Raw genomic sequence first — 26,339 nt, forward strand, 5'->3', positions numbered from 1 at the left:
CTATGTCGTTTTTTTTAAAGCAAAAAGCCTTACTATACTATGTCGTTTTTTTAAAGAAAAAAGCCTTACTATACTATGTCGTTTTTTTTAAAGCAAAAAGCCTTACTATACTATGTCGTTTTTTTAAAGAAAAAAGCCTTACTATACTATGTCGTTTTTTAAAGCAAAAAGCCTTACTATACTATGTCGTTTTTTACGGAAAAAAGCCTTACTATACTATGTCGTTTTTTAAATGAAAAAGCCTTACTATACTATGTCGTTTTTTACGGAAAAAAGCCTTACTATACTATGTCGTTTTTTTAAAGCAAAAAGCCTTACTATACTATGTCGTTTTTTTAAGAAAAAAGCCTTACTATACTATGTCGCTTTTTACGAAAAAGGCCTTACTATACTATGTCGTTTTTTTTAAAGCAAAAAGCCTTACTATACTATGTCGGTTTTTTAAAGCAAAAAGCCTTACTATACTATGTCGTTTTTTTTAAAGCAAAAAGCCTTACTATACTATGTCGGTTTTTTAAAGCAAAAAGCCTTACTATACTATGTCGTTTTTTTAAGAAAAAAGCCTTACTATACTATGTCGTTTTTTAAAGAAAAAAAGCCTTACTATACTATGTCGTTTTTTTAAAGAAAAAAGCCTTACTATACTATGTCGTTTTTTTAAGAAAAAAGCCTTACTATACTATGTCGTTTTTTAAAGCAAAAAGCCTTAGTACACTGTCGTTTTTTACGGAAAAAAGCCTTACTATACTATGTCGTTTTTTAAAGCAAAAAGCCTTACTATACCATGTCGTTTTTTAAGAAAAAAAGCCTTACTATACTATGTCATTTTTTAAAGAAAAAAAGCCTTACTATACTATGTCGTTTTTTAAAGCAAAAAGGCTTACTATACTATTTCGTTTTTTTAAGAAAAAAGCCTTACTATACTATGTCGTTTTTTAAAGCAAAAAGCCTTACTATACTATGTCGTTTTTTAAGAAAAAAGCCTTACTATACTATGTCGTTTTTTTAAAGAAAAAAGCCTTACTATACTATTTAGTTTTTTAAAGAAAAAAGCCTTACTATACTATGTCGTTTTTTTAAAGCAAAAAGCCTTACTATACTATGTCGTTTTTTACGGAAAAAAGCCTTACTATACTATGTCGTTTTTTAAAGCAAAAAGCCTTACTATACTATGTCGTTTTTTAAAGCAAAAAGCCTTACTATACTATGTCGTTTTTTAAAGCAAAAAGCCTTACTATACTATGTCGTTTTTTACGGAAAAAAGCCTTACTATACTATGTCGTTTTTTAAAGCAAAAAGCCTTACTATACTATGTCGTTTTTTACGGAAAAAAAGCCTTACTATACTATGTCGTTTTTTAAGAAAAAAGCCTTACTATACTATGTCGTTTTTTTAAAGAAAAAAGCCTCACTATACTATGTCGTTTTTTAAAGAAAAAAAACCTTACTATACTATGTCGTTTTTTTTAAGAAAAAAGCCTTACTATACTATGTCGTTTTTTTAAAGCAAAAAGCCTTACTATACTATGTCGTTTTTTAAAGAAAAAAAGCCTTACTATACTATGTCGTTTTTTTAAGAAAAAAGCCTTACTATACTATGTCGTTTTTTAAAGCAAAAAGCCTTACTATATTTTGTCGTTTTTTTAAGAAAAAAGCCTTACTATACTATGTCGTTTTTTTAAAGAAAAAAGCCTTACTATACTATGTCGTTTTTTTACGGAAAAAAGCCTTACTATACTATGTCGTTTTTTTAAAGCAAAAAGCCTTACTATACTATGTCGTTTTTTAAGAAAAAGGCCTTACCATACTATGTCGTTTTTTAAAGAAAAAAAGCCTTACTATACTACGTCGTTTTTTTAAAGAAAAAAGCCTTACTATACTATGTCGTTTTTTTAAAGCAAAAAGCCTTACTATACTATGTCGTTTTTTTAAAGCAAAAAGCCTTACTATACTATGTCGTTTTTAAAGCAAAAAGCCTTACTATACTATGTCGTTTTTTAAGAAAAAAGCCTTACTATACTATGTCGTTTTTTTAAAGAAAAAAGCCTTACTATACTATGTCATTTTTGAAGAAAAAAGCCTTACTATACTATGTCGTTTTTTTAAAGCAAAAAGCCTTACTATACTATGTCGTTTTTTAGAGCAAAAAGCCTTACTATACTATGTCGTTTTTTTACGGAAAAAAGCCTTACTATACTATGTCGTTTTTTTAAAGCAAAAAGCCTTACTATACTATGTCGTTTTTTAAGAAAAAAGCCTTACTATACTGTCGTTTTTTAAAGAAAAAAAGCCTTACTATACTATGTCGTTTTTTTAAAGAAAAAAGCCTTACTATACTATGTCGTTTTTTTAAAGCAAAAAGCCTTACTATACTATGTCGTTTTTTTTAAAGCAAAAAGCCTTACTATACTATGTCGGTTTTTTAAAGCAAAAAGCCTTACTATACTATGTCGTTTTTTAAGAAAAAAGCCTTACTATACTATGTCGTTTTTTAAAGAAAAAAAGCCTTACTATACTGTCGTTTTTTAAAGAAAAAAAGCCTTACTATACTATGTCGTTTTTTTAAAGAAAAAAGCCTTACTATACTATGTCGTTTTTTTAAAGCAAAAAGCCTTACTATACTATGTCGTTTTTTTTAAAGCAAAAAGCCTTACTATACTATGTCGGTTTTTTAAAGCAAAAAGCCTTACTATACTATGTCGTTTTTTAAGAAAAAAGCCTTACTATACTATGTCGTTTTTTACGGAAAAAAGCCTTACTATACTATGTCGTTTTTTAAAGCAAAAAGCCTTACTATACTATGTCGTTTTTTAAGAAAAAAGCCTTACTATACTATGTCATTTTTTAAAGAAAAAAAGCCTTACTATACTATGTCATTTTTTAAAGCAAAAAGGCTTACTATACTATTTCGTTTTTTTAAGAAAAAAGCCTTACTATACTATGTCGTTTTTTTAAAGAAAAAAGCCTTACTATACTATGTCGTTTTTTAAAGAAAAAAGCCTTACTATACTATGTCGTTTTTTAAAGCAAAAAGCCTTACTATACTATGTCGTTTTTTACGGAAAAAAGCCTTACTATACTATGTCGTTTTTTTAAAGCAAAAAGCCTTACTATACTATGTCGTTTTTTACGGAAAAAAGCCTTACTATACTATGTCGGTTTTTTAAAGCAAAAAGCCTTACTATACTATGTCGGTTTTTTAAAGCAAAAAGCCTTACTATACTATGTCGTTTTTTTAAAAGCAAAAAGCCTTACTATACTATGTCGGTTTTTTAAAGCAAAAAGCTTTACTATACTATGTCGTTTTTTAATAAAAAAGCCTTACTATACTATGTCGTTTTTTAAAGAAAAAAAGCCTTACTATACTATGTCGTTTTTTAAAGCAAAAAGCCTTACTATACTATGTCGTTTTTTAAAGAAAAAAGCCTTACTATACTATGTCGTTTTTTTAAAGAAAAAAGCCTTACTATACTATGTCGTTTTTTAAAGAAAAAAACCTTACTATACTATGTCGTTTTTTACGGAAAAAAGCCTTACTATACTATGTCGTTTTTTAAAGCAAAAAGCCTTACTATACTATGTCGTTTTTTAAAGCAAAAAGCCTTACTATACTATGTCGTTTTTTTAAAGAAAAAAGCCTTACTATACTATGTCGTTTTTTTAAAGAAAAAAGCCTTACTATACTATGTGGTTTTTTAAAGCAAAAAGCCTTACTATACTATGTCGTTTTTTACGGAAAAAAAGCCTTACTATACTATGTCGTTTTTTACGGAAAAAAGCCTTACTATACTATGTCGTTTTTTAAAGCAAAAAGCCTTACTATACTATGTCGTTTTTTACGGAAAAAAGCCTTACTATACTATGTCGTTTTTTTTAAAGCAAAAAGCCTTACTATACTATGTCGTTTTTTTAAAGAAAAAAGCCTTACTATACTATGTCGTTTTTTAAAGCAAAAAGCCTTACTATACTATGTCGTTTTTTACGGAAAAAAGCCTTACTATACTATGTCGTTTTTTAAAGCAAAAAGCCTCACTATACTATGTCGTTTTTTACGGAAAAAAGCCTTACTATACTATGTCGGTTTTTTAAAGCAAAAAGCCTTACTATACTATGTCATTTTTAAAGGAAAAAAAGCCTTACTATACTATGTCGTTTTTTAAAGCAAAAAGCCTTACTATACTATGTCGTTTTTTAAAGCAAAAAGCCTTACTATACTATGTCGTTTTTTACGGAAAAAAGCCTTACTATACTATGTCGATTTTTAAAGCAAAAAGCCTTACTATACTATGTCGTTTTTTACGGAAAAAAGCCTTACTATACTATGTCGTTTTTTAATAAAAAAGCCTTACTATACTATGTCGTTTTTTAAAGAAAAAAAGCCTTACTATACTATGTCGTTTTTTAAAGCAAAAAGCCTTACTATACTATGTCGTTTTTTAAAGAAAAAAGCCTTACTATACTATGTCGTTTTTTTAAAGAAAAAAGCCTTACTATACTATGTCGTTTTTTTAAAGAAAAAAGCCTTACTATACTATGTCGTTTTTTAAAGCAAAAAGCCTTACTATACTATGTCGTTTTTTACGGAAAAAAAGCCTTACTATACTATGTCGTTTTTTACGGAAAAAAGCCTTACTATACTATGTCGTTTTTTAAAGCAAAAAGCCTTACTATACTATGTCGTTTTTTACGGAAAAAAGCCTTACTATACTATGTCGTTTTTTTTAAAGCAAAAAGCCTTACTATACTATGTCGTTTTTTTAAAGAAAAAAGCCTTACTATACTATGTCGTTTTTTAAAGCAAAAAGCCTTACTATACTATGTCGTTTTTTACGGAAAAAAGCCTTACTATACTATGTCGTTTTTTAAAGCAAAAAGCCTCACTATACTATGTCGTTTTTTACGGAAAAAAGCCTTACTATACTATGTCGGTTTTTTAAAGCAAAAAGCCTTACTATACTATGTCATTTTTAAAGGAAAAAAAGCCTTACTATACTATGTCGTTTTTTTTAAAGAAAAAAGCCTTACTATACTATGTCGTTTTTTAAAGCAAAAAGCCTTACTATACTATGTCGTTTTTTACGGAAAAAAGCCTTACTATACTATGTCGTTTTTTTAAAGCAAAAAGCCTTACTATACTATGTCGTTTTTTAAGAAAAAAGCCTTACTATACTATGTCATTTTTAAAGGAAAAAAAGCCTTACTATACTATGTCGTTTTTTTAAAGAAAAAAGCCTTACTATACTATGTCGTTTTTTTAAGCAAAAAGCCTTACTATACTATGTCGTTTTTTAAGAAAAAAGCCTTACTATTCTATGTCGTTTTTTTACGGAAAAAAGCCTTACTATACTATGTCGTTTTTTAAAGCAAAAAGCCTTACTATACTATGTCGTTTTTTTAAAGCAAAAAGCCTTACTATACTATGTCGTTTTTTTAAAGAAAAAAGCCTTAGTATACTATGTCGTTTTTTAAAGAAAAAAGCCTTACTATACTATGTCGTTTTTTAAAGCAAAAAGCCTTACTATACTATGTCGTTTTTTACGGAAAAAAGCCTTACTATACTATGTCGTTTTTTAAAGCAAAAAGCCTTACTATACACAGTCGTTTTTTACGGAAAAAAGCCTTACTATACTATGTCGTTTTTTAAGAAAAAAGCCTTACTATACTATGTCGTTTTTTAAGAAAAAAGCCTTACTATACTATGTCGTTTTTTAAAGAAAAAAAGCCTTACTATACTATGTCGTTTTTTTTAAGAAAAAAGCCTTACTATACTATGTCGTTTTTTAAAGAAAAAAGCCTTACTATACTATGCCGTTTTTTAAAGCAAAAAGCCTTACTATACTATGTCGTTTTTTACGGAAAAAAGCCTTACTATACTATGTCGTTTTTTAAAGCAAAAAGCCTTACTATACTATGTGGTTTTTTACGGAAAAAAGCCTTACTATACTATGTCGTTTTTTACGGAAAAAAGCCTTACTATACTATGTCGTTTTTTTTAAAGCAAAAAGCCTTACTATACTATGTCGTTTTTTTTAAAGCAAAAAGCCTTACTATACTATGTCGTTTTTTTAAAGAAAAAAGCCTTACTATACTATGTCGTTTTTTAAAGCAAAAAGCCTTACTATACTATGTCGTTTTTTACGGAAAAAAGCCTTACTATACTATGTCGTTTTTTAAATGAAAAAGCCTTACTATACTATGTCGTTTTTTACGGAAAAAAGCCTTACTATACTATGTCGTTTTTTTAAAGCAAAAAGCCTTACTATACTATGTCGTTTTTTTAAGAAAAAAGCCTTACTATACTATGTCGTTTTTTAAGAAAAAAGCCTTACTATACTATGTCGTTTTTTAAAGAAAAAAAGCCTTACTATACTATGTCGTTTTTTTTAAGAAAAAAGCCTTACTATACTATGTCGTTTTTTAAAGAAAAAAGCCTTACTATACTATGCCGTTTTTTAAAGCAAAAAGCCTTACTATACTATGTCGTTTTTTACGGAAAAAAGCCTTACTATACTATGTCGTTTTTTAAAGCAAAAAGCCTTACTATACTATGTGGTTTTTTACGGAAAAAAGCCTTACTATACTATGTCGTTTTTTACGGAAAAAAGCCTTACTATACTATGTCGTTTTTTTTAAAGCAAAAAGCCTTACTATACTATGTCGTTTTTTTTAAAGCAAAAAGCCTTACTATACTATGTCGTTTTTTTAAAGAAAAAAGCCTTACTATACTATGTCGTTTTTTAAAGCAAAAAGCCTTACTATACTATGTCGTTTTTTACGGAAAAAAGCCTTACTATACTATGTCGTTTTTTAAATGAAAAAGCCTTACTATACTATGTCGTTTTTTACGGAAAAAAGCCTTACTATACTATGTCGTTTTTTTAAAGCAAAAAGCCTTACTATACTATGTCGTTTTTTTAAGAAAAAAGCCTTACTATACTATGTCGCTTTTTACGAAAAAGGCCTTACTATACTATGTCGTTTTTTTTAAAGCAAAAAGCCTTACTATACTATGTCGGTTTTTTAAAGCAAAAAGCCTTACTATACTATGTCGTTTTTTTTAAAGCAAAAAGCCTTACTATACTATGTCGGTTTTTTAAAGCAAAAAGCCTTACTATACTATGTCGTTTTTTTAAGAAAAAAGCCTTACTATACTATGTCGTTTTTTAAAGAAAAAAAGCCTTACTATACTATGTCGTTTTTTTAAAGAAAAAAGCCTTACTATACTATGTCGTTTTTTTAAGAAAAAAGCCTTACTATACTATGTCGTTTTTTAAAGCAAAAAGCCTTAGTACACTGTCGTTTTTTACGGAAAAAAGCCTTACTATACTATGTCGTTTTTTAAAGCAAAAAGCCTTACTATACCATGTCGTTTTTTAAGAAAAAAAGCCTTACTATACTATGTCATTTTTTAAAGAAAAAAAGCCTTACTATACTATGTCGTTTTTTAAAGCAAAAAGGCTTACTATACTATTTCGTTTTTTTAAGAAAAAAGCCTTACTATACTATGTCGTTTTTTAAAGCAAAAAGCCTTACTATACTATGTCGTTTTTTAAGAAAAAAGCCTTACTATACTATGTCGTTTTTTTAAAGAAAAAAGCCTTACTATACTATTTCGTTTTTTTAAAGAAAAAAGCCTTACTATACTATGTCGTTTTTTTAAAGCAAAAAGCCTTACTATACTATGTCGTTTTTTACGGAAAAAAGCCTTACTATACTATGTCGTTTTTTAAAGCAAAAAGCCTTACTATACTATGTCGTTTTTTAAAGCAAAAAGCCTTACTATACTATGTCGTTTTTTAAAGCAAAAAGCCTTACTATACTATGTCGTTTTTTACGGAAAAAAGCCTTACTATACTATGTCGTTTTTTAAAGCAAAAAGCCTTACTATACTATGTCGTTTTTTACGGAAAAAAAGCCTTACTATACTATGTCGTTTTTTAAGAAAAAAGCCTTACTATACTATGTCGTTTTTTTAAAGAAAAAAGCCTCACTATACTATGTCGTTTTTTAAAGAAAAAAAACCTTACTATACTATGTCGTTTTTTTTAAGAAAAAAGCCTTACTATACTATGTCGTTTTTTTAAAGCAAAAAGCCTTACTATACTATGTCGTTTTTTAAAGAAAAAAAGCCTTACTATACTATGTCGTTTTTTTAAGAAAAAAGCCTTACTATACTATGTCGTTTTTTAAAGCAAAAAGCCTTACTATATTTTGTCGTTTTTTTAAGAAAAAAGCCTTACTATACTATGTCGTTTTTTTAAAGAAAAAAGCCTTACTATACTATGTCGTTTTTTAAAGAAAAAAGCCTTACTATACTATGTCGTTTTTTAAAGCAAAAAGCCTTACTATACTATGTCGTTTTTTACGGAAAAAAGCCTTACTATACTATGTCGTTTTTTTAAAGCAAAAAGCCTTACTATACTATGTCGTTTTTTAAGAAAAAAGCCTTACTATACTATGTCGTTTTTTAAAGCAAAAAGCCTTACTATACTATGTCGTTTTTTAAGAAAAAAGCCTTACTATACTCTGTCATTTTTTAAAGAAAAAAAGCCTTACTATACTATGTCGTTTTTTAAGAAAAAAGCCTTACTATACTATGTCGTTTTTTAAAGCAAAAAGCCTTACTATACCATGTCGTTTTTTTAAGAAAAAAAGCCTTACTATACTATGTCGTTTTTTTAAAGAAAAAAGCCTTACTATACTATGTCGTTTTTTGAAGAAAAAAAGCCTTACTATACTATGTCGTTTTTTTTAAGAAAAAAGCCTTACTATACTATGTCGTTTTTTACGGAAAAAAGCCTTACTATACTATGTCGTTTTTAAAGCAAAAAGCCTTACTATACTATGTCGTTTTTTACGGAAAAAAGCCTTACTATACTATGTCGTTTTTTTAAAGCAAAAAGCCTTACTATACTATGTCGTTTTTTACGGAAAAAAAGCCTTACTATACTATGTCGTTTTTTAAGAAAAAAGCCTTACTATACTATGTCGTTTTTTTAAAGAAAAAAGCCTCACTATACTATGTCGTTTTTTAAAGAAAAAAAACCTTACTATACTATGTCGTTTTTTTTTAAGAAAAAAGCCTTACTATACTATGTCGTTTTTTTAAAGCAAAAAGCCTTACTATACTATGTCGTTTTTTAAAGAAAAAAAGCCTTACTATACTATGTCGTTTTTTTAAGAAAAAAGCCTTACTATACTATGTCGTTTTTTAAAGCAAAAAGCCTTACTATATTTTGTCGTTTTTTTAAGAAAAAAGCCTTACTATACTATGTCGTTTTTTTAAAGAAAAAAGCCTTACTATACTATGTCGTTTTTTAAAGAAAAAAGCCTTACTATACTATGTCGTTTTTTAAAGCAAAAAGCCTTACTATACTATGTCGTTTTTTACGGAAAAAAGCCTTACTATACTATGTCGTTTTTTTAAAGCAAAAAGCCTTACTATACTATGTCGTTTTTTAAGAAAAAAGCCTTACTATACTATGTCGTTTTTTAAAGCAAAAAGCCTTACTATACTATGTCGTTTTTTAAGAAAAAAGCCTTACTATACTCTGTCATTTTTTAAAGAAAAAAAGCCTTACTATACTATGTCGTTTTTTAAGAAAAAAGCCTTACTATACTATGTCGTTTTTTAAAGCAAAAAGCCTTACTATACCATGTCGTTTTTTTAAGAAAAAAAGCCTTACTATACTATGTCGTTTTTTTAAAGAAAAAAGCCTTACTATACTATGTCGTTTTTTGAAGAAAAAAAGCCTTACTATACTATGTCGTTTTTTTTTAAGAAAAAAGCCTTACTATACTATGTCGTTTTTTACGGAAAAAAGCCTTACTATACTATGTCGTTTTTAAAGCAAAAAGCCTTACTATACTATGTCGTTTTTTACGGAAAAAAGCCTTACTATACTATGTCGTTTTTTTAAAGCAAAAAGCCTTACTATACTATGTCGTTTTTTTAAAGCAAAAAGCCTTACTATACTATGTCGTTTTTTTAAGAAAAAAGCCTTACTATACTATGTCGTTTTTTTAAAGCAAAAAGCCTTACTATACTATGTCATTTTTTAAGAAAAAAGCCTTACTATACTATGTCGTTTTTTAAAGAAAAAAAGCCTTACTATACCATGTTGTTTTTTTAAAGCAAAAAGCCTTACTATACTATGTCGTTTTTTAAGAAAAAAGCCTTACTTTACTATGTCGTTTTTTAAAGCAAAAAGCCTTACTATACTATGTCGTTTTTTACGGAAAAAAGCCTTACTATACTATGTCGTTTTTTTAAAGAAAAAAGCCTTACTATACTATGTCGTTTTTTTAAAGAAAAAAGCCTTACTATACTATGTCGTTTTTTACGGAAAAAAGCCTTACTATACTATGTCGTTTTTTTAAAGCAAAAAGCCTTACTATACTATGTCGTTTTTTAAGAAAAAAGCCTTACTATACTATGTCGTTTTTTTTAAGAAAAAAGCCTTACTATACTATGTCGTTTTTGAAGAAAAAAGCCTTACTATACTATGTAGTTTTTTTAAAGCAAAAAGCCTTACTATACTATGTCGTTTTTTAGAGCAAAAAGCCTTACTATACTATGTCGTTTTTTTAAAGAAAAAAGCCTCACTATACTATGTCGTTTTTTAAAGAAAAAAAACCTTACTATACTATGTCGTTTTTTTTAAGAAAAAAGCCTTACTATACTATGTCGTTTTTTTAAAGCAAAAAGCCTTACTATACTATGTCGTTTTTTACGGAAAAAAGCCTTACTATACTATGTCGTTTTTTTAAAGCAAAAAGCCTTACTATACTATGTCGTTTTTTAAGAAAAAAGCCTTACTATACTATGTCGTTTTTTAAAGCAAAAAGCCTTACTATACTATGTCGTTTTTTAAGAAAAAAGCCTTACTATACTCTGTCGTTTTTTAAAGAAAAAAAAGCCTTACTATACTATGTCGTTTTTTAAGAAAAAAGCCTTACTATACTATGTCGTTTTTTAAAGCAAAAAGCCTTACTATACCATGTCGTTTTTTAAAGAAAAAAAGCCTTACTATACTATGTCGTTTTTTTAAAGAAAAAAGCCTTACTATACTAAGTCGTTTTTTGAAGAAAAAAAGCCTTACTATACTATGTCGTTTTTTACGGAAAAAAGCCTTACTATACTATGTCGTTTTTTAAAGCAAAAAGCCTTACTATACTATGTCGTTTTTTACGGAAAAAAGCCTTACTATACTATGTCGTTTTTTTAAAGCAAAAAGCCTTACTATACTATGTCGTTTTTTTAAAGCAAAAAGCCTTACTATACTATGTCGTTTTTTTAAGAAAAAAGCCTTACTATACTATGTCGTTTTTTTAAAGCAAAAAGCCTTACTATACTATGTCGTTTTTTAAGAAAAAAGCCTTACTATACTATGTCGTTTTTTAAAGAAAAAAAGCCTTACTATACCATGTCGTTTTTTTAAAGCAAAAAGCCTTACTATACTATGTCGTTTTTTAAGAAAAAAGCCTTACTATACTATGTCGTTTTTTAAAGCAAAAAGCCTTACTATACTATGTCGTTTTTTACGGAAAAAAGCCTTACTATACTATGTCGTTTTTTTAAAGAAAAAAGCCTTACTATACTATGTCGTTTTTTTAAGAAAAAAGCCTTACTATACTATGTCGTTTTTGAAGAAAAAAGCCTTACTATACTATGTCGTTTTTTTAAAGCAAAAAGCCTTACTATACTATGTCGTTTTTTTAAAGCAAAAAGCCTTACTATACTATGTCGTTTTTTAGAGCAAAAAGCCTTACTATACTATGTCGTTTTTTTTAAAGAAAAAAGCCTTACTATACTATGTCATTTTTTTAAGAAAAAAGCATAGTATAGTAAGGCTTTTTGCTTTAAAAAACGACATAGTATAGTAAGGCTTTTTTGCTTTAAAAAACGACATCGTATAGTAAGGCTTTTTTCTTTTAAAAAAACGACATAGTATAGTAAGGCTTTTTTCTTTTAAAAAACGACATAGTATAGTAAGGCTTTTTTCCGTAAAAAACGACATAGTATAGTAAGGCTTTTTGCTGTAAAAAACGACATAGTATAGTAAGGCTTTTTTCTTAAAAAACGACATAGTATAGTAAGGCTTTTTGCTTTAAAAAACGACATAGTATAGTAAGGCTTTTTTCTCAAAAAAACGACATAGTATAGTAAGGCTTTTTTCTTTAAAAAAACGACATAGTATAGTGAGGCTTTTTTTCTTTAAAAAACGACATAGTATAGTAAGGCCTTTTTTTTTCTTTAAAAAATGACATAGTATAGTAAGGCTTTTTTCTTCAAAAACGACATAGTATAGTAAGGCTTTTTGCTTTAAAAAACGACATAGTATAGTAAGGCTTTTTTCTCAAAAAAACGACATAGTATAGTAAGGCTTTTTTCTTTAAAAAAACGACATAGTATAGTAAGGCTTTTTTTCTTTAAAAAACGACATAGTATAGTAAGGCTTTTTTCTTAAAAAAACGACATAGTATAGTAAGGCTTTTTGCTTTAAAAAAACGACATAGTATAGTAAGGCTTTTTTCCGTAAAAAAACGACATAGTATAGTAAGGCTTTTTGCTCTAAAAAACGACAAAGTATAGTAAGGCTTTTTGCTTTAAAAAAACGACATAGTATAGTAAGGCTTTTTTCTTTAAAAAAAACGACATAGTATAGTAAGGCTTTTTTTCTTTAAAAAACGACATAGTATAGTAAGGCTTTTTTCTTAAAAAACGACATAGTATAGTAAGGCTTTTTGCTTTAAAAAAACGACATAGTATAGTAAGGCTTTTTTCCATAAAAAAACGACATAGTATAGTAAGGCTTTTTGCTCTAAAAAACGACATAGTATAGTAAGGCTTTTTGATTTAAAAAAAAACGACATAGTATAGTAAGGCTTTTTTCTTCAAAAACGACATAGTATAGTAAGGCTTTTTTCTTTAAAAAAACGACATAGTATAGTAAGGCTTTTTTCTTAAAAAACGACATAGTATAGTAAGGCTTTTTGCTTTAAAAAAACGACATAGTATAGTAAGGCTTTTTGCTTTAAAAAAACGACATAGTATAGTAAGGCTTTTTTCTTTAAAAAAACGACATAGTATAGTAAGGCTTTTTTCTTTAAAAAAACGACATAGTATAGTAAGGCTTTTTTCTTAAAAAACGACAAAGTATAGTAAGGCTTTTTGCTTTAAAAAAACGACATAGTATAGTAAGGCTTTTTGCTTTAAAAAAACGACATAGTATAGTAAGGCTTTTTTCTTCAAAAACGACATAGTATAGTAAGGCTTTTTTCTTTAAAAAAACGCCATAGTATAGTAAGGCTTTTTTCTTAAAAAACGACATAGTATAGTAAGGCTTTTTTCTTTAAAAAACGACATAGTATAGTAAGGCTTTTTTCTTAAAAAAAACGACATAGTATAGTAAGGCTTTTTTCCGTAAAAAACGACATAGTATAGTAAGGCTTTTTGCTTTAAAAAAACGACATAGTATAGTAAGGCTTTTTTCCGTAAAAAACGACATAGTATAGTAAGGCTTTTTGCTTTAAAAAACGACAGTATAGTAAGGTTTTTTTCTTAAAAAAACGACATAGTATAGTAAGGCTTTTTTCTTTAAAAAAACGACGTAGTATAGTAAGGCTTTTTTTCTTTAAAAAACGACATAGTATAGTAAGGCCTTTTTATTAAAAAACGACATAGTATAGTAAGGCTTTTTGCTTTTAAAAAACGACATAGTATAGTAAGGCTTTTTGCTTTAAAAAAATGACATAGTATAGTAAGGCTTTTTTGCTTTAAAAAACGACATGGTATAGTAAGGCTTTTTTCTTTAAAAAAACGACATAGTATAGTAAGGCTTTTTTCTTTAAAAAAACGACATAGTATAGTAAGGCTTTTTTCCGTAAAAAACGACATAGTATAGTAAGGCTTTTTGCTTTAAAAAACGCCATAGTATAGTAAGGCTTTTTTCTTAAAAAAAACGACATAGTATAGTAAGGCTTTTTGCTTTAAAAAAACGACATAGTATAATAAGGCTTTTTTCCGTAAAAAACGACATAGTATAGTAAGGCTTTTTTCTTTAAAAAACGACATAGTATAGTAAGGCTTTTTTCCGTAAAAAGCGACATAGTATAGTAAGGCTTTTTGCTTTAAAAAACGACATAGTATAGTAAGGCTTTTTTCTTAAAAAAACGACATAGTATAGTAAGACTTTTTTCTTAAAAAACGACATAGTATAGTAAGGCTTTTTGCTTTAAAAAAACGACATAGTATAGTAAGGCTTTTTGCTTTAAAAAAACGACATAGTATAGTAAGGCTTTTTGCTTTAAAAAAACGACATAGTATAGTAAGGCTTTTTTCCGTAAAAAACGACATAGTATAGTAAGGCTTTTTGCTTTAAAAAAACGACATAGTATAGTAAGGCTTTTTTTCTTTAAAAAACGACATAGTATAGAAAGGCTTTTTTCTTAAAAAACGACATAGTATAGTAAGGCTTTTTTCTTAAAAAACGACATAGTATAGTAAGGCTTTTTGCTTTAAAAAAACGACATAGTATAGTAAGGCTTTTTGCTTTAAAAAAACGACATAGTATAGTAAGGCTTTTTTCTTCAAAAACGACATAGTATAGTAAGGCTTTTTTCTTTAAAAAAACGACATAGTATAGTAAGGCTTTTTTTCTTTAAAAAACGACATAGTATAGTAAGGCTTTTTTTCTTAAAAAACGACATAGTATAGTAAGGCTTTTTGCTTTAAAAAAACGACATAGTATAATAAGGCTTTTTTCCGTAAAAAACGACATAGTATAGTAAGGCTTTTTTCTTTAAAAAACGACATAGTATAGTAAGGCTTTTTTCCGTAAAAAACGACATAGTATAGTAAGGCTTTTTGCTTTAAAAAACGACATAGTATAGTAAGGCTTTTTTCTTAAAAAAAACGACATAGTATAGTAAGACTTTTTTCTTAAAAAACGACATAGTATAGTAAGGCTTTTTTCTTTAAAAAAACGACATAGTATAGTAAGGCTTTTTTCTTAAAAAACGACATAGTATAGTAAGGCTTTTTGCTTTAAAAAAACGACATAGTATAGTAAGGCTTTTTGCTTTAAAAAAACGACATAGTATAGTAAGGCTTTTTTCTTTAAAAAAACGACATAGTATAGTAAGGCTTTTTTCTTTAAAAAAACGACATAGTATAGTAAGGCTTTTTTCTTAAAAAACGACAAAGTATAGTAAGGCTTTTTGCTTTAAAAAAACGACATAGTATAGTAAGGCTTTTTGCTTTAAAAAAACGACATAGTATAGTAAGGCTTTTTTCTTCAAAAACGACATAGTATAGTAAGGCTTTTTTCTTTAAAAAAACGCCATAGTATAGTAAGGCTTTTTTCTTAAAAAACGACATAGTATAGTAAGGCTTTTTTCTTTAAAAAACGACATAGTATAGTAAGGCTTTTTTCTTAAAAAAAACGACATAGTATAGTAAGGCTTTTTTCCGTAAAAAACGACATAGTATAGTAAGGCTTTTTGCTTTAAAAAAACGACATAGTATAGTAAGGCTTTTTTCCGTAAAAAACGACATAGTATAGTAAGGCTTTTTGCTTTAAAAAACGACAGTATAGTAAGGCTTTTTTCTTAAAAAAACGACATAGTATAGTAAGGCTTTTTTCTTTAAAAAAACGACGTAGTATAGTAAGGCTTTTTTTCTTTAAAAAACGACATAGTATAGTAAGGCCTTTTTATTAAAAAACGACAGTATAGTAAGGCTTTTTGCTTTTAAAAAACGACATAGTATAGTAAGGCTTTTTGCTTTAAAAAAATGACATAGTATAGTAAGGCTTTTTTGCTTTAAAAAACGACATGGTATAGTAAGGCTTTTTTCTTTAAAAAAAACGACATAGTATAGTAAGGCTTTTTTCTTTAAAAAAACGACATAGTATAGTAAGGCTTTTTTCCGTAAAAAACGACATAGTATAGTAAGGCTTTTTGCTTTAAAAAAACGACATAGTATAGTAAGGCTTTTTGCTTTAAAAAAACGACATAGTATAGTAAGGCTTTTTTCCGTAAAAAACGACATAGTATAGTAAGGCTTTTTGCTTTAAAAAAACGACATAGTATAGTAAGGCTTTTTTTCTTTAAAAAACGACATAGTATAGAAAGGCTTTTTTCTTAAAAAACGACATAGTATAGTAAGGCTTTTTTCTTAAAAAACGACATAGTATAGTAAGGCTTTTTGCTTTAAAAAAACGACATAGTATAGTAAGGCTTTTTGCTTTAAAAAAACGACATAGTATAGTAAGGCTTTTTTCTTCAAAAACGACATAGTATAGTAAGGCTTTTTTCTTTAAAAAAACGACATAGTATAGTAAGGCTTTTTTTCTTTAAAAAACGACATAGTATAGTAAGGCTTTTTTTCTTAAAAAACGACATAGTATAGTAAGGCTTTTTGCTTTAAAAAAACGACATAGTATAATAAGGCTTTTTTCCGTAAAAAACGACATAGTATAGTAAGGCTTTTTTCTTTAAAAAACGACATAGTATAGTAAGGCTTTTTTCCGTAAAAAACGACATAGTATAGTAAGGCTTTTTGCTTTAAAAAACGACATAGTATAGTAAGGCTTTTTTCTTAAAAAAAACGACATAGTATAGTAAGACTTTTTTCTTAAAAAACGACATAGTATAGTAAGGCTTTTTGCTTTAAAAAAACGACATAGTATAGTAAGGCTTTTTGCTTTAAAAAACGACATAGTATAGTAAGGCTTTTTGCTTTAAAAAACGACATAGTATAGTAAGGCTTTTTTCCGTAAAAAACAACATAGTATAGTAAGGCTTTTTGCTTTAAAAAAACGACATAGTATAGTAAGGCTTTTTTTCTTTAAAAAACGACATAGTATAGTAAGGCTTTTTTCTTAAAAAACGACATAGTATAGTAAGGCTTTTTGCTTTAAAAAAACGACATAGTATAGTAAGGCTTTTTGCTTTAAAAAAACGACATAGTATAGTAAGGCTTTTTTCTTCAAAAACGACATAGTATAGTAAGGCTTTTTTCCGTAAAAAACGACATAGTATAGTAAGGCTTTTTTCTTTAAAAAAACGACATAGTATAGTAAGGCTTTTTTCTTAAAAAACGACATAGTATAGTAAGGCTTTTTGCTTTAAAAAAACGACATAGTATAGTAAGGCTTTTTGCTTTAAAAAAACGACATAGTATAGTAAGGCTTTTTTCTTTAAAAAAACGACATAGTATAGTAAGGCTTTTTTTCTTTAAAAAACGACATAGTATAGTAAGGCTTTTTTCTTAAAAAACGACATACTATAGTAAGGCTTTTTGCTTTAAAAAAACGACATAGTATAGTAAGGCTTTTTCCCGTAAAAAAACGACATAGTATAGTAAGGCTTTTTGCTCTAAAAAACGACATAGTATAGTAAGGCTTTTTTCTTTAAAAAAACGACATAGTATAGTAAGGCTTTTTTCTTAAATAACAACATAGTATAGTAAGGCTTTTTGCTTTAAAAAAACGACATAGTATAGTAAGGCTTTTTGCTTTAAAAAAACGACATAGTATAGTAAGGCTTTTTTCTTCAAAAACGACATAGTATAGTAAGGCTTTTTGCTTTAAAAAAACGACATAGTATAGTAAGGCTTTTTTCTTCAAAAACGACATAGTATAGTAAGGCTTTTTGCTTTAAAAAACGACATAGTATAAGAAGGCTTTTTGCTTTAAAAAAACGACATAGTATAGTAAGGCTTTTTTCCGTAAAAAACGACATAGTATAGTAAGGCTTTTTTCTTTAAAAAACGACATAGTATAGTAAGGCTTTTTTCCGTAAAAAACGACATAGTATAGTAAGGCTTTTTGCTTTAAAAAACGACATAGTATAGTAAGGCTTTTTTTTCTTTAAAAAACGACATAGTATAGTAAGGCTTTTTGCTTTAAAAAAACGACATAGTATAGTAAGGCTTTTTTCTTTAAAAAAACGACATAGTATAGTAAGGCTTTTTTTCTTTAAAAAACGACAATATAGTAAGGCTTTTTTCTTAAAAAACGACATAGTATAGTAAGGCTTTTTGCTTTAAAAAAACGACATAGTATAGTAAGGCTTTTTTCCGTAAAAAAACGACATAGTATAGTAAGGCTTTTTGCTCTAAAAAACGACATAGTATAGTAAGGCTTTTTTCTTTAAAAAAACGACATAGTATAGTAAGGCTTTTTTTCTTTAAAAAACGACATAGTATAGTAAGGCTTTTTTCTTAAAAAACGACATACTATAGTAAGGCTTTTTGCTTTAAAAAAACGACATAGTATAGTAAGGCTTTTTCCCGTAAAAAAACGACATAGTATAGTAAGGCTTTTTGCTCTAAAAAACGACATAGTATAGTAAGGCTTTTTTCTTTAAAAAAACGACATAGTATAGTAAGGCTTTTTTCTTAAATAACAACATAGTATAGTAAGGCTTTTTGCTTTAAAAAAACGACATAGTATAGTAAGGCTTTTTGCTTTAAAAAAACGACATAGTATAGTAAGGCTTTTTTCTTCAAAAACGACATAGTATAGTAAGGCTTTTTGCTTTAAAAAAACGACATAGTATAGTAAGGCTTTTTTCTTCAAAAACGACATAGTATAGTAAGGCTTTTTGCTTTAAAAAACGACATAGTATAAGAAGGCTTTTTGCTTTAAAAAAACGACATAGTATAGTAAGGCTTTTTTCCGTAAAAAAACGACATAGTATAGTAAGGCTTTTTGCTTTAAAAAACGACATAGTATAGTAAGGTTTTTTTCTTAAAAAAACGACATAGTATAGTAAGGCTTTTTTCCGTAAAAAACGACATAGTATAGTAAAGCTTTTTTCTTTAAAAAAACGACATAGTATAGTAAGGCTTTTTTTCTTTAAAAAACGACATAGTATAGTAAGGCTTTTTGCTTTAAAAAAACGACATAGTATAGTAAGGCTTTTTTCCGTAAAAAACGACATAGTATAGTAAGGCTTTTTTCTTTAAAAAACGACATAGTATAGTAAGGCTTTTTTCCGTAAAAAACGACATAGTATAGTAAGGCTTTTTGCTTTAAAAAACGACATAGTATAGTAAGGCTTTTTTTTCTTTAAAAAACGACATAGTATAGTAAGGCTTTTTGCTTTAAAAAAACGACATAGTATAGTAAGGCTTTTTTCTTTAAAAAAACGACATAGTATAGTAAGGCTTTTTTTCTTTAAAAAACGACAGTATAGTAAGGCTTTTTTCTTAAAAAACGACATAGTATAGTAAGGCTTTTTGCTTTAAAAAAACGACATAGTATAGTAAGGCTTTTTTCCGTAAAAAAACGACATAGTATAGTAAGGCTTTTTGCTCTAAAAAACGACATAGTATAGTAAGGCTTTTTGCTTTAAAAAAACGACATAGTATAGTAAGGCTTTTTTCTTCAAAAATGACATAGTATAGTAAGGCTTTTTTCTTTAAAAAAACGACATAGTATAGTAAGGCTTTTTTCTTAAAAAACGACATAGTATAGTAAGGCTTTTTGCTTTAAAAAACGACATAGTATAGTAAGGCTTTTTGCTTTAAAAAAACGACATAGTATAGTAAGGCTTTTTTCCGTAAAAAAACGACATAGTATAGTAAGGCTTTTTTCTTTAAAAAAACGACATAGTATAGTAAGGCTTTTTTTCTTTAAAAAACGACATAGTATAGTAAGGCTTTTTGCTTTAAAAAACGACATAGTATAGTAAGGCTTTTTGCTTTAAAAAACGACATAGTATAGTAAGGCTTTTTTCCGTAAAAAACGACATAGTATAGTAAGGTTTTTTTCTTTAAAAAACGACATAGTATAGTAAGGCTTTTTTCTTTAAAAAAACGACATAGTATAGTAAGGCTTTTTTCTTTAAAAAACGACATAGTATAGTAAGGCTTTTTGCTTTAAAAAACGACATAGTATAGTAAGGCTTTTTTTCTTTAAAAAACGACATAGTATAGTAAGGCTTTTTTATTAAAAAACGACATAGTATAGTAAGGCTTTTTGCTTTAAAAAACCGACATAGTATAGTAAGGCTTTTTGCTTTTAAAAAAACGACATAGTATAGTAAGGCTTTTTGCTTTAAAAAAACGACATAGTATAGTAAGGCTTTTTTCCGTAAAAAACGACATAGTATAGTGAGGCTTTTTGCTTTAAAAAACGACATAGTATAGTAAGGCTTTTTTCCGTAAAAAACGACATAGTATAGTAAGGCTTTTTGCTTTAAAAAACGACATAGTATAGTAAGGCTTTTTTCTTTAAAAAAACGACATAGTATAGTAAGGCTTTTTGCTTTAAAAAACGACATAGTATAGTAAGGCTTTTTTTCTTTAAAAAACGACATAGTATAGTAAGGCTTTTTTATTAAAAAACGACATAGTATAGTAAGGCTTTTTGCTTTAAAAAACCGACATAGTATAGTAAGGCTTTTTTCCGTAAAAAACGACATAGTATAGTGAGGCTTTTTGCTTTAAAAAACGACATAGTATAGTAAGGCTTTTTTCCGTAAAAAACGACATAGTATAGTAAGGCTTTTTGCTTTAAAAAACGACATAGTATAGTAAGGCTTTTTTTCTTTAAAAAAACAACATAGTATAGTAAGGCTTTTTGCTTTAAAAAAAACGACATAGTATAGTAAGGCTTTTTTCCGTAAAAAACGACATAGTATAGTAAGGCTTTTTGCTTTAAAAAACGACATAGTATAGTAAGGCTTTTTTCCGTAAAAAACGACATAGTATAGTAAGGCTTTTTTTCCGTAAAAAACGACATAGTATAGTAAGGCTTTTTGCTTTAAAAAACGACATAGTATAGTAAGGCTTTTTTCTTTAAAAAAACGACATAGTATAGTAAGGCTTTTTTCTTAAAAAAAACGACATAGTATAGTAAGGCTTTTTTCTTTAAAAAACGACATAGTATAGTAAGGCTTTTTGCTTTAAAAAACGACATAGTATAGTAAGGCTTTTTTTCTTTAAAAAACGACATAGTATAGTAAGGCTTTTTTATTAAAAAACGACATAGTATAGTAAGGCTTTTTTCCGTAAAAAACGACATAGTATAGTAAGGCTTTTTGCTTTAAAAATCGACATAGTATAGTAAGGCTTTTTTCCGTAAAAAACGACATAGTATAGTAAGGCTTTTTGCTTTAAAAAACGACATAGTATAGTAAGGCTTTTTGCTTTAAAAAACGACATAGTATAGTAAGGCTTTTTTTCCGTAAAAAACGACATAGTATAGTAAGGTTTTTTTCTTTAAAAAACGACATAGTATAGTAAGGCTTTTTTCTTAAAAAAAAAACGACATAGTATAGTAAGGCTTTTTGCTTTAAAAAAAACGACATAGTATAGTAAGGCTTTTTTTTCTTTAAAAAACGACATAGTATAGTAAGGCTTTTTGCTTAAAAAACGACATAGTATAGTAAGGCTTTTTTCGCAAAAAACGACATTGTAAGACACTGAAAAGTTGATGGCTTAAAATGTAAAAGGTAAGTTACAATTGAAGATGAGTGGACCTGCCACTAATGGGCAGTGTCTACATTTGGGAGGTAGTTAACAGTACATAAAATTGATATTTTTTGAGTGACCACTAGAGGTCAGTGTCTACATTTGGAAATTAGTTCATAAAATTGGTTCCCCCCCAAAAAAGAAGTTACAATTTGATATTATTTTAGTGACCACTAGAGGTCACAAGAATGAGAAGAGTACAGAGAATGCTGTTATTGGCTTATTATGGCAAGTAAACAAGGTATTACTGTATTTAAGTATTAAATTCGTAGCAGATTAATTGGACGTCTAGCATTGTCAGTGACAACTGAGGTTTTTTTAAAAAATTCAAATCGGAATCTGATATTTTTCACACAAAAAAACTAACTGTTTACACATCAAAACAGGGGTGTCCAATTTTCATCGGCTCAAAGCGAATGATGAAAGTGCACAAGAAGCTTAAATGCCTTTTCCTTTTCTTCATCGGACGTCTCGCATCTGAAAGAGTCACGTGTTAATTCCGGCAGTATTATTTTTTATTATTTTTCGGTCAGGGAACGATAGGGACAAAAAAAGGTGCTGCTTCCCCAAAACACCGCCCCCCCCCTAGCCTAGCCCGATTTTTTTTAAAAAGGAGCATTTTTTTTCAATTGAAAGCGTTTGGGAATATTTATGGCTGACGGCAGCTGCTTTTGTCTCTGCAGTGACTCCCATGATGGGCGCTCACATCCCCATGGGCGCTGACATGAGTTCACTGAGCCCCACTCACGCCCTGCAGCCCCAGCTGCCCCTGGTGCCCTCGTCGCACTGTACGCCCCCTCCTCCGTACCCCATGGACAGCAGCATCTCCAGGTACCCCGCAAAATTTGACAAAAATCTAACAAAAAATCTTCGGACAGAACTTGATTACAAATCAACTGCCTAAAAAAAAAGAACAGTCTTAATTGGCATTAGACTCCATTTACCCATAGAGCTAGCGAGCTAGCTAAGCTAGTTAGCATTCGCCAGGCTTTTTTTGCCTGTAAAAATGGAAATATGGCATGATTGGAACTTTTTGAGACAAAAAAAATATTGTTGAAATTTTCCCTCTATTTGTTTGGTTATACAGACGCTCCCCTACTTACGAACATTCAACTTACGAACAACGGTACATACGAACATGTCTGCAAATTGCGTTTAAGTCGAAAAATGTTCTCAAGACCAATTTTGTATTTTTTTCCGAGTAGTGCTTCTTTCCGCCGCTAATACCGACGCCTGGCGCTGTGAGGGCTCAGCTCACCCAGCATCTACCTTCTTCTGTCCAATTCGTTGCAATGCGGAAGTGCGTGAACGTATCTCCAGTGCGCCAAGAACCTTTTTCATTTATATCATTAAATATCTCGTGCATCCATTATTGAATATGGTTGGTAAAAAGCGAAAGGCTTCTATTGAGGGAGTTGCAAGGAAGAGGCAAGCCATTTCATTTGAAACGAGTGGCAATAATAACGAAGCTTGATGCGCGTGAGAGTGGTGAGCGTTTCACGGGCATACAACTTGTCAGTACCATTTATAAACATAAAGATCGAGCAGCAGGACCCAAATATTGAACGTTGCATAAAGTTTGCAAATCAATTGAATGATGCCATACAGTTCTACCGCATCATTTATGATGAAAAAAAGAAGAAAACTGCGCAATCGTCGTTAGATCGCTTCTTTCGGCCAGTTTCTAATACATACATCTCTCTCTCTCTCTATACAGTACTGTCATATTCTCTCCATTTTATTAAATGTTTTTTTCAGTACAAACCAATGCGTGTTACTTATACAAGCCTTAAACATACAAATGCACTTATATAAACCTTCAATATACTTATATAGGCCTTAAACAAATTATAATACCAAATGTAGCACTGAATCAACTTACAAACAAATTCAACTTATGAAGAATCGCTCGGAACCTAACTCGTTCGTAAGTAGGGGAGCGTCTGTACTCACGAGGGTCATGGGGTGCTGGAGCCTATCACAGGGCACAAAGAGACAACCGTTCATGCTCAAGTTAGAGAACCAAAATGTTTGACCCCATTTCATAGGCCAATACTTATGACAATTTTCAATTTTCACAACTTGTGTAAAGAAATGTTTCAAGTTTTTGTGTGTAACGTTTGGCATTTCTGTTTTCAGGTTAAGAAATAACGTTCACTTCAAAAAAAAGTTATTATGCGAGTATGCTCGGAGTCAGTCACCCAAGATAATTTTGCAAAGAACGCAGCAACTTGGGAATTTTCTTTCTAAATTGTATTAAAGTTAAATTAGTAATCTGACTCCAATTTGTGACCTTACCCAACTGCCACTCATCCAACAATTTGCGCGCTCGTACTGCAATAGAGAGTCAGGAAGCTAGCATTTTCACACACGAGTGGATTTATTCCTAACACACAAATCTAATACATACAACTGGGTCTCGGGTCCCTCTATCACAGCTCTATACGCCTCTGTTGCCACCAGCCGACGTACTACCATCCGAGTATCCCAGCAATGAGTTATACTACACAATATGCAAATGGAAAAGCAAGTAGGGCATCCTGGCATTATTCTATTGGCTATGTGTACACTGCAGTTAACTTTACCTTGCTTTCATTGGTCTGTTGAGTCGTATCTGCTTTCTCCTGGGTTATCTTGTCCTTGCCGTCTTCTCGCAGATTAGCACCGTTTGTTCTGAAAACATTTCATTCTTGCACATACAATTAAAAATTAAAAATCAGTAAAAAAAAAATCATTCTAGTAGAAAATCAGTAGAGAATTTCATTACCTCCTCATGGCCTCAGATCCCTGAGGCCACCGTCACATACTCACATCCCGAATTCCCGGAGGGCCACAGCTGTCTCCGCCTCCTGGGGGTCCTTCTGAGGGATCATCATGTACTGGCCACCCGGAGGGAGTGGCCCCAACGTGCGTTCAATTGTAATAGTGGTAAACACAGCGATAGAAACCAGTATTGATGCAATCAAGCTTTTGTATTTGCCAAAGACGTTTTAACCAGTCAGAGTACCAACTGGTGTCCATACCTGAGTGCTCCTTCATTTTGTTACTACAGCAGACCCTCCAATGCCTTAGTAAGGCGCTGTCAGGAGACGTATTGTTGGGAATCAGAGTACAGCACTGATCCCCAAAAATACCACACACTCCTCCTCTTTCAGCTAACACCATATCTAAACCTATCTAATGCTGTCACACTAATTGGCATGATCAGCGCTACTAGGGCGCACTTACCTGAGGCATTGGAGGGAAGCCTATCGTACAACACTTTCGCTCCACACCACAGCCAAACATCAGCACGAGCAAGAGGGATTCCTGCTGGCAAAGACACATTTTCATTACACCATGACTCCTGGATATTTCCAATCCCAGGGCCAGTCCCATTTAACTTTAGGCAGGTGAAATTTTGTTGTGCAACATGGGTGTCAAAAATGGGCTTTTTCTTTTCCATATCTGTCAGGGAAAGGCCGAGTCCAATTGGCTGCACTCTCCTTGGAGTCTTGTTATACAGGAAACCAAAGAGACAGTTTTTGGATACAGCAGTTGCTGCCATGATTTTCAAAACTGGTCTTGCACCTGTGTCGGTTGTTTACACTTCAGATTTAGCAGTAGTTGTTGTGTCTGTGTCAGCGTCTTACCACCATCTTGCTCTGCTTCATACCATACCGTTCCATTAAACTGGCCGGCTTGGCGGGCGTCCATGCCGGCCAGAGACGAGGCGAGGAAGTGGTCGGTCCGGCGGGCGTCCGCGCCGGCCGATGACAAGGCGTGGGAGTGGTCGGTCCGGCGGGCGTCCGCGCCGGCCGATGACGAGGCGAGGAAGTGGTCGGTCCGGCGGGCGTCCGCGCCGGCCGATGACGAGGGGTGGGCTTGGCCGTTCCGGCGGGCATCCACGCCGGCCGGTGACAAGGTATCGAGCTGGGCGGTCGGGCGGGCGTCCGCGCCGGCCTGAGACGAGGCATCAAGGTGGGCGTCCGCGCCGGCCTGAGACGAGGCATCGAGGTGGGCATCTGCGCCGGCCTGAGACGAGGCATCGAGGTGGGTGTCTGCGCCGGCTGGAGACGAGGCATCGAGGTGAGCGTCCGTGCCGGCCTGAGATGAGGCATCGAGATGAGCGTCCACGCCGGCCTGAGATGAGGCATCGAGATGAGCGTCCACGCCGGCCTGCGACGAGGCTTTGAGGTGGGCGTCCGCGCCGGCCTGAGACGAGGCTTAGGAGGGGCCTATCCGGCGGGCGTCCACGTCGGCCCTTGGAGGGGAGAGGGAGTAGCCGGTCCGGCGGGCCTCCCTGCTGGTCCTTAAGGAGCTGGCCAAGCCCCCTGCCCTTAACAGACACCAGAAACTTAGAACGGTCGTCGGGCGCCTTACCCTGGGTGCTCGGGGGGCCGCCTGCCCCCTCGGCCGAGAGGGCCGGAGAGTCGCTCTCGCCGCCGCCAACCCCCTCGTCCGGGGGTGCCGAAGAGTCGCTCTCGCTGTCGCTGGCCCCCTCAACCAGGGCCCCGGCGAGTCGCCACCGTCGCCGGCCCCCTCGTCCAGGGGCGCCGGAGGGTCGCTGCCGCCTTCGCCGGCCCCCTCATCCAGGGGCGCCGGAGGGTCGCTGCCGCCTTCGCCGGCCCCCTCGTCCAGGGGCGCCGGAGAGTCGCTCTGACCATTGCCGGCCCCCTCGTCCAGGGGCCCCGGCGCGTCATCGCCGCTTCCGGGCGGGCAAGAGCTGGGCGGGCAAGCGCTGGGCGGGCAAGCGCTGGGCAGACCGGAACCTAGCAACCAGGAACTGGGCGGCCAGGAACCGGGCGGCCAGGAACCAAGCAACCAGGAACTGGACGACCAGGAACCGGGTGAACAGGAACCAACTGACCAGG

At 31.6% G+C, this 26,339-nt stretch overlaps 1 protein-coding gene across 7 annotated transcripts in view; it reads left to right on the top strand.

Annotated features, from left to right (window-relative positions):
* tp63 (tumor protein p63) overlaps window positions 1-26,339 on the top strand; it is a 68,969-nt gene that overhangs the window by 38,612 nt on the left and 4,018 nt on the right. For 5 of the 7 annotated variants that reach the window (XM_077607407.1, XM_077607408.1, XM_077607409.1 and 2 more), the window contains one exon: window positions 22,170-22,317. The exons of 1 other annotated variant lie outside the window; for it this stretch is intronic. In XM_077607407.1, the coding sequence (XP_077463533.1) occupies window positions 22,170-22,317 (148 nt within the window). Of the gene's footprint in view, window positions 1-22,169; window positions 22,318-23,625; window positions 23,761-26,339 lie in introns of those variants that run through there. One more of the 7 variants, XM_077607411.1, reaches the window with a different exon arrangement.

The sequence above is a fragment of the Stigmatopora argus genome, chromosome 8 (genome assembly GCF_051989625.1).
Source record: "Stigmatopora argus isolate UIUO_Sarg chromosome 8, RoL_Sarg_1.0, whole genome shotgun sequence".
In the NCBI taxonomy this organism is placed as follows: Eukaryota; Metazoa; Chordata; class Actinopteri; order Syngnathiformes; family Syngnathidae; genus Stigmatopora; species Stigmatopora argus.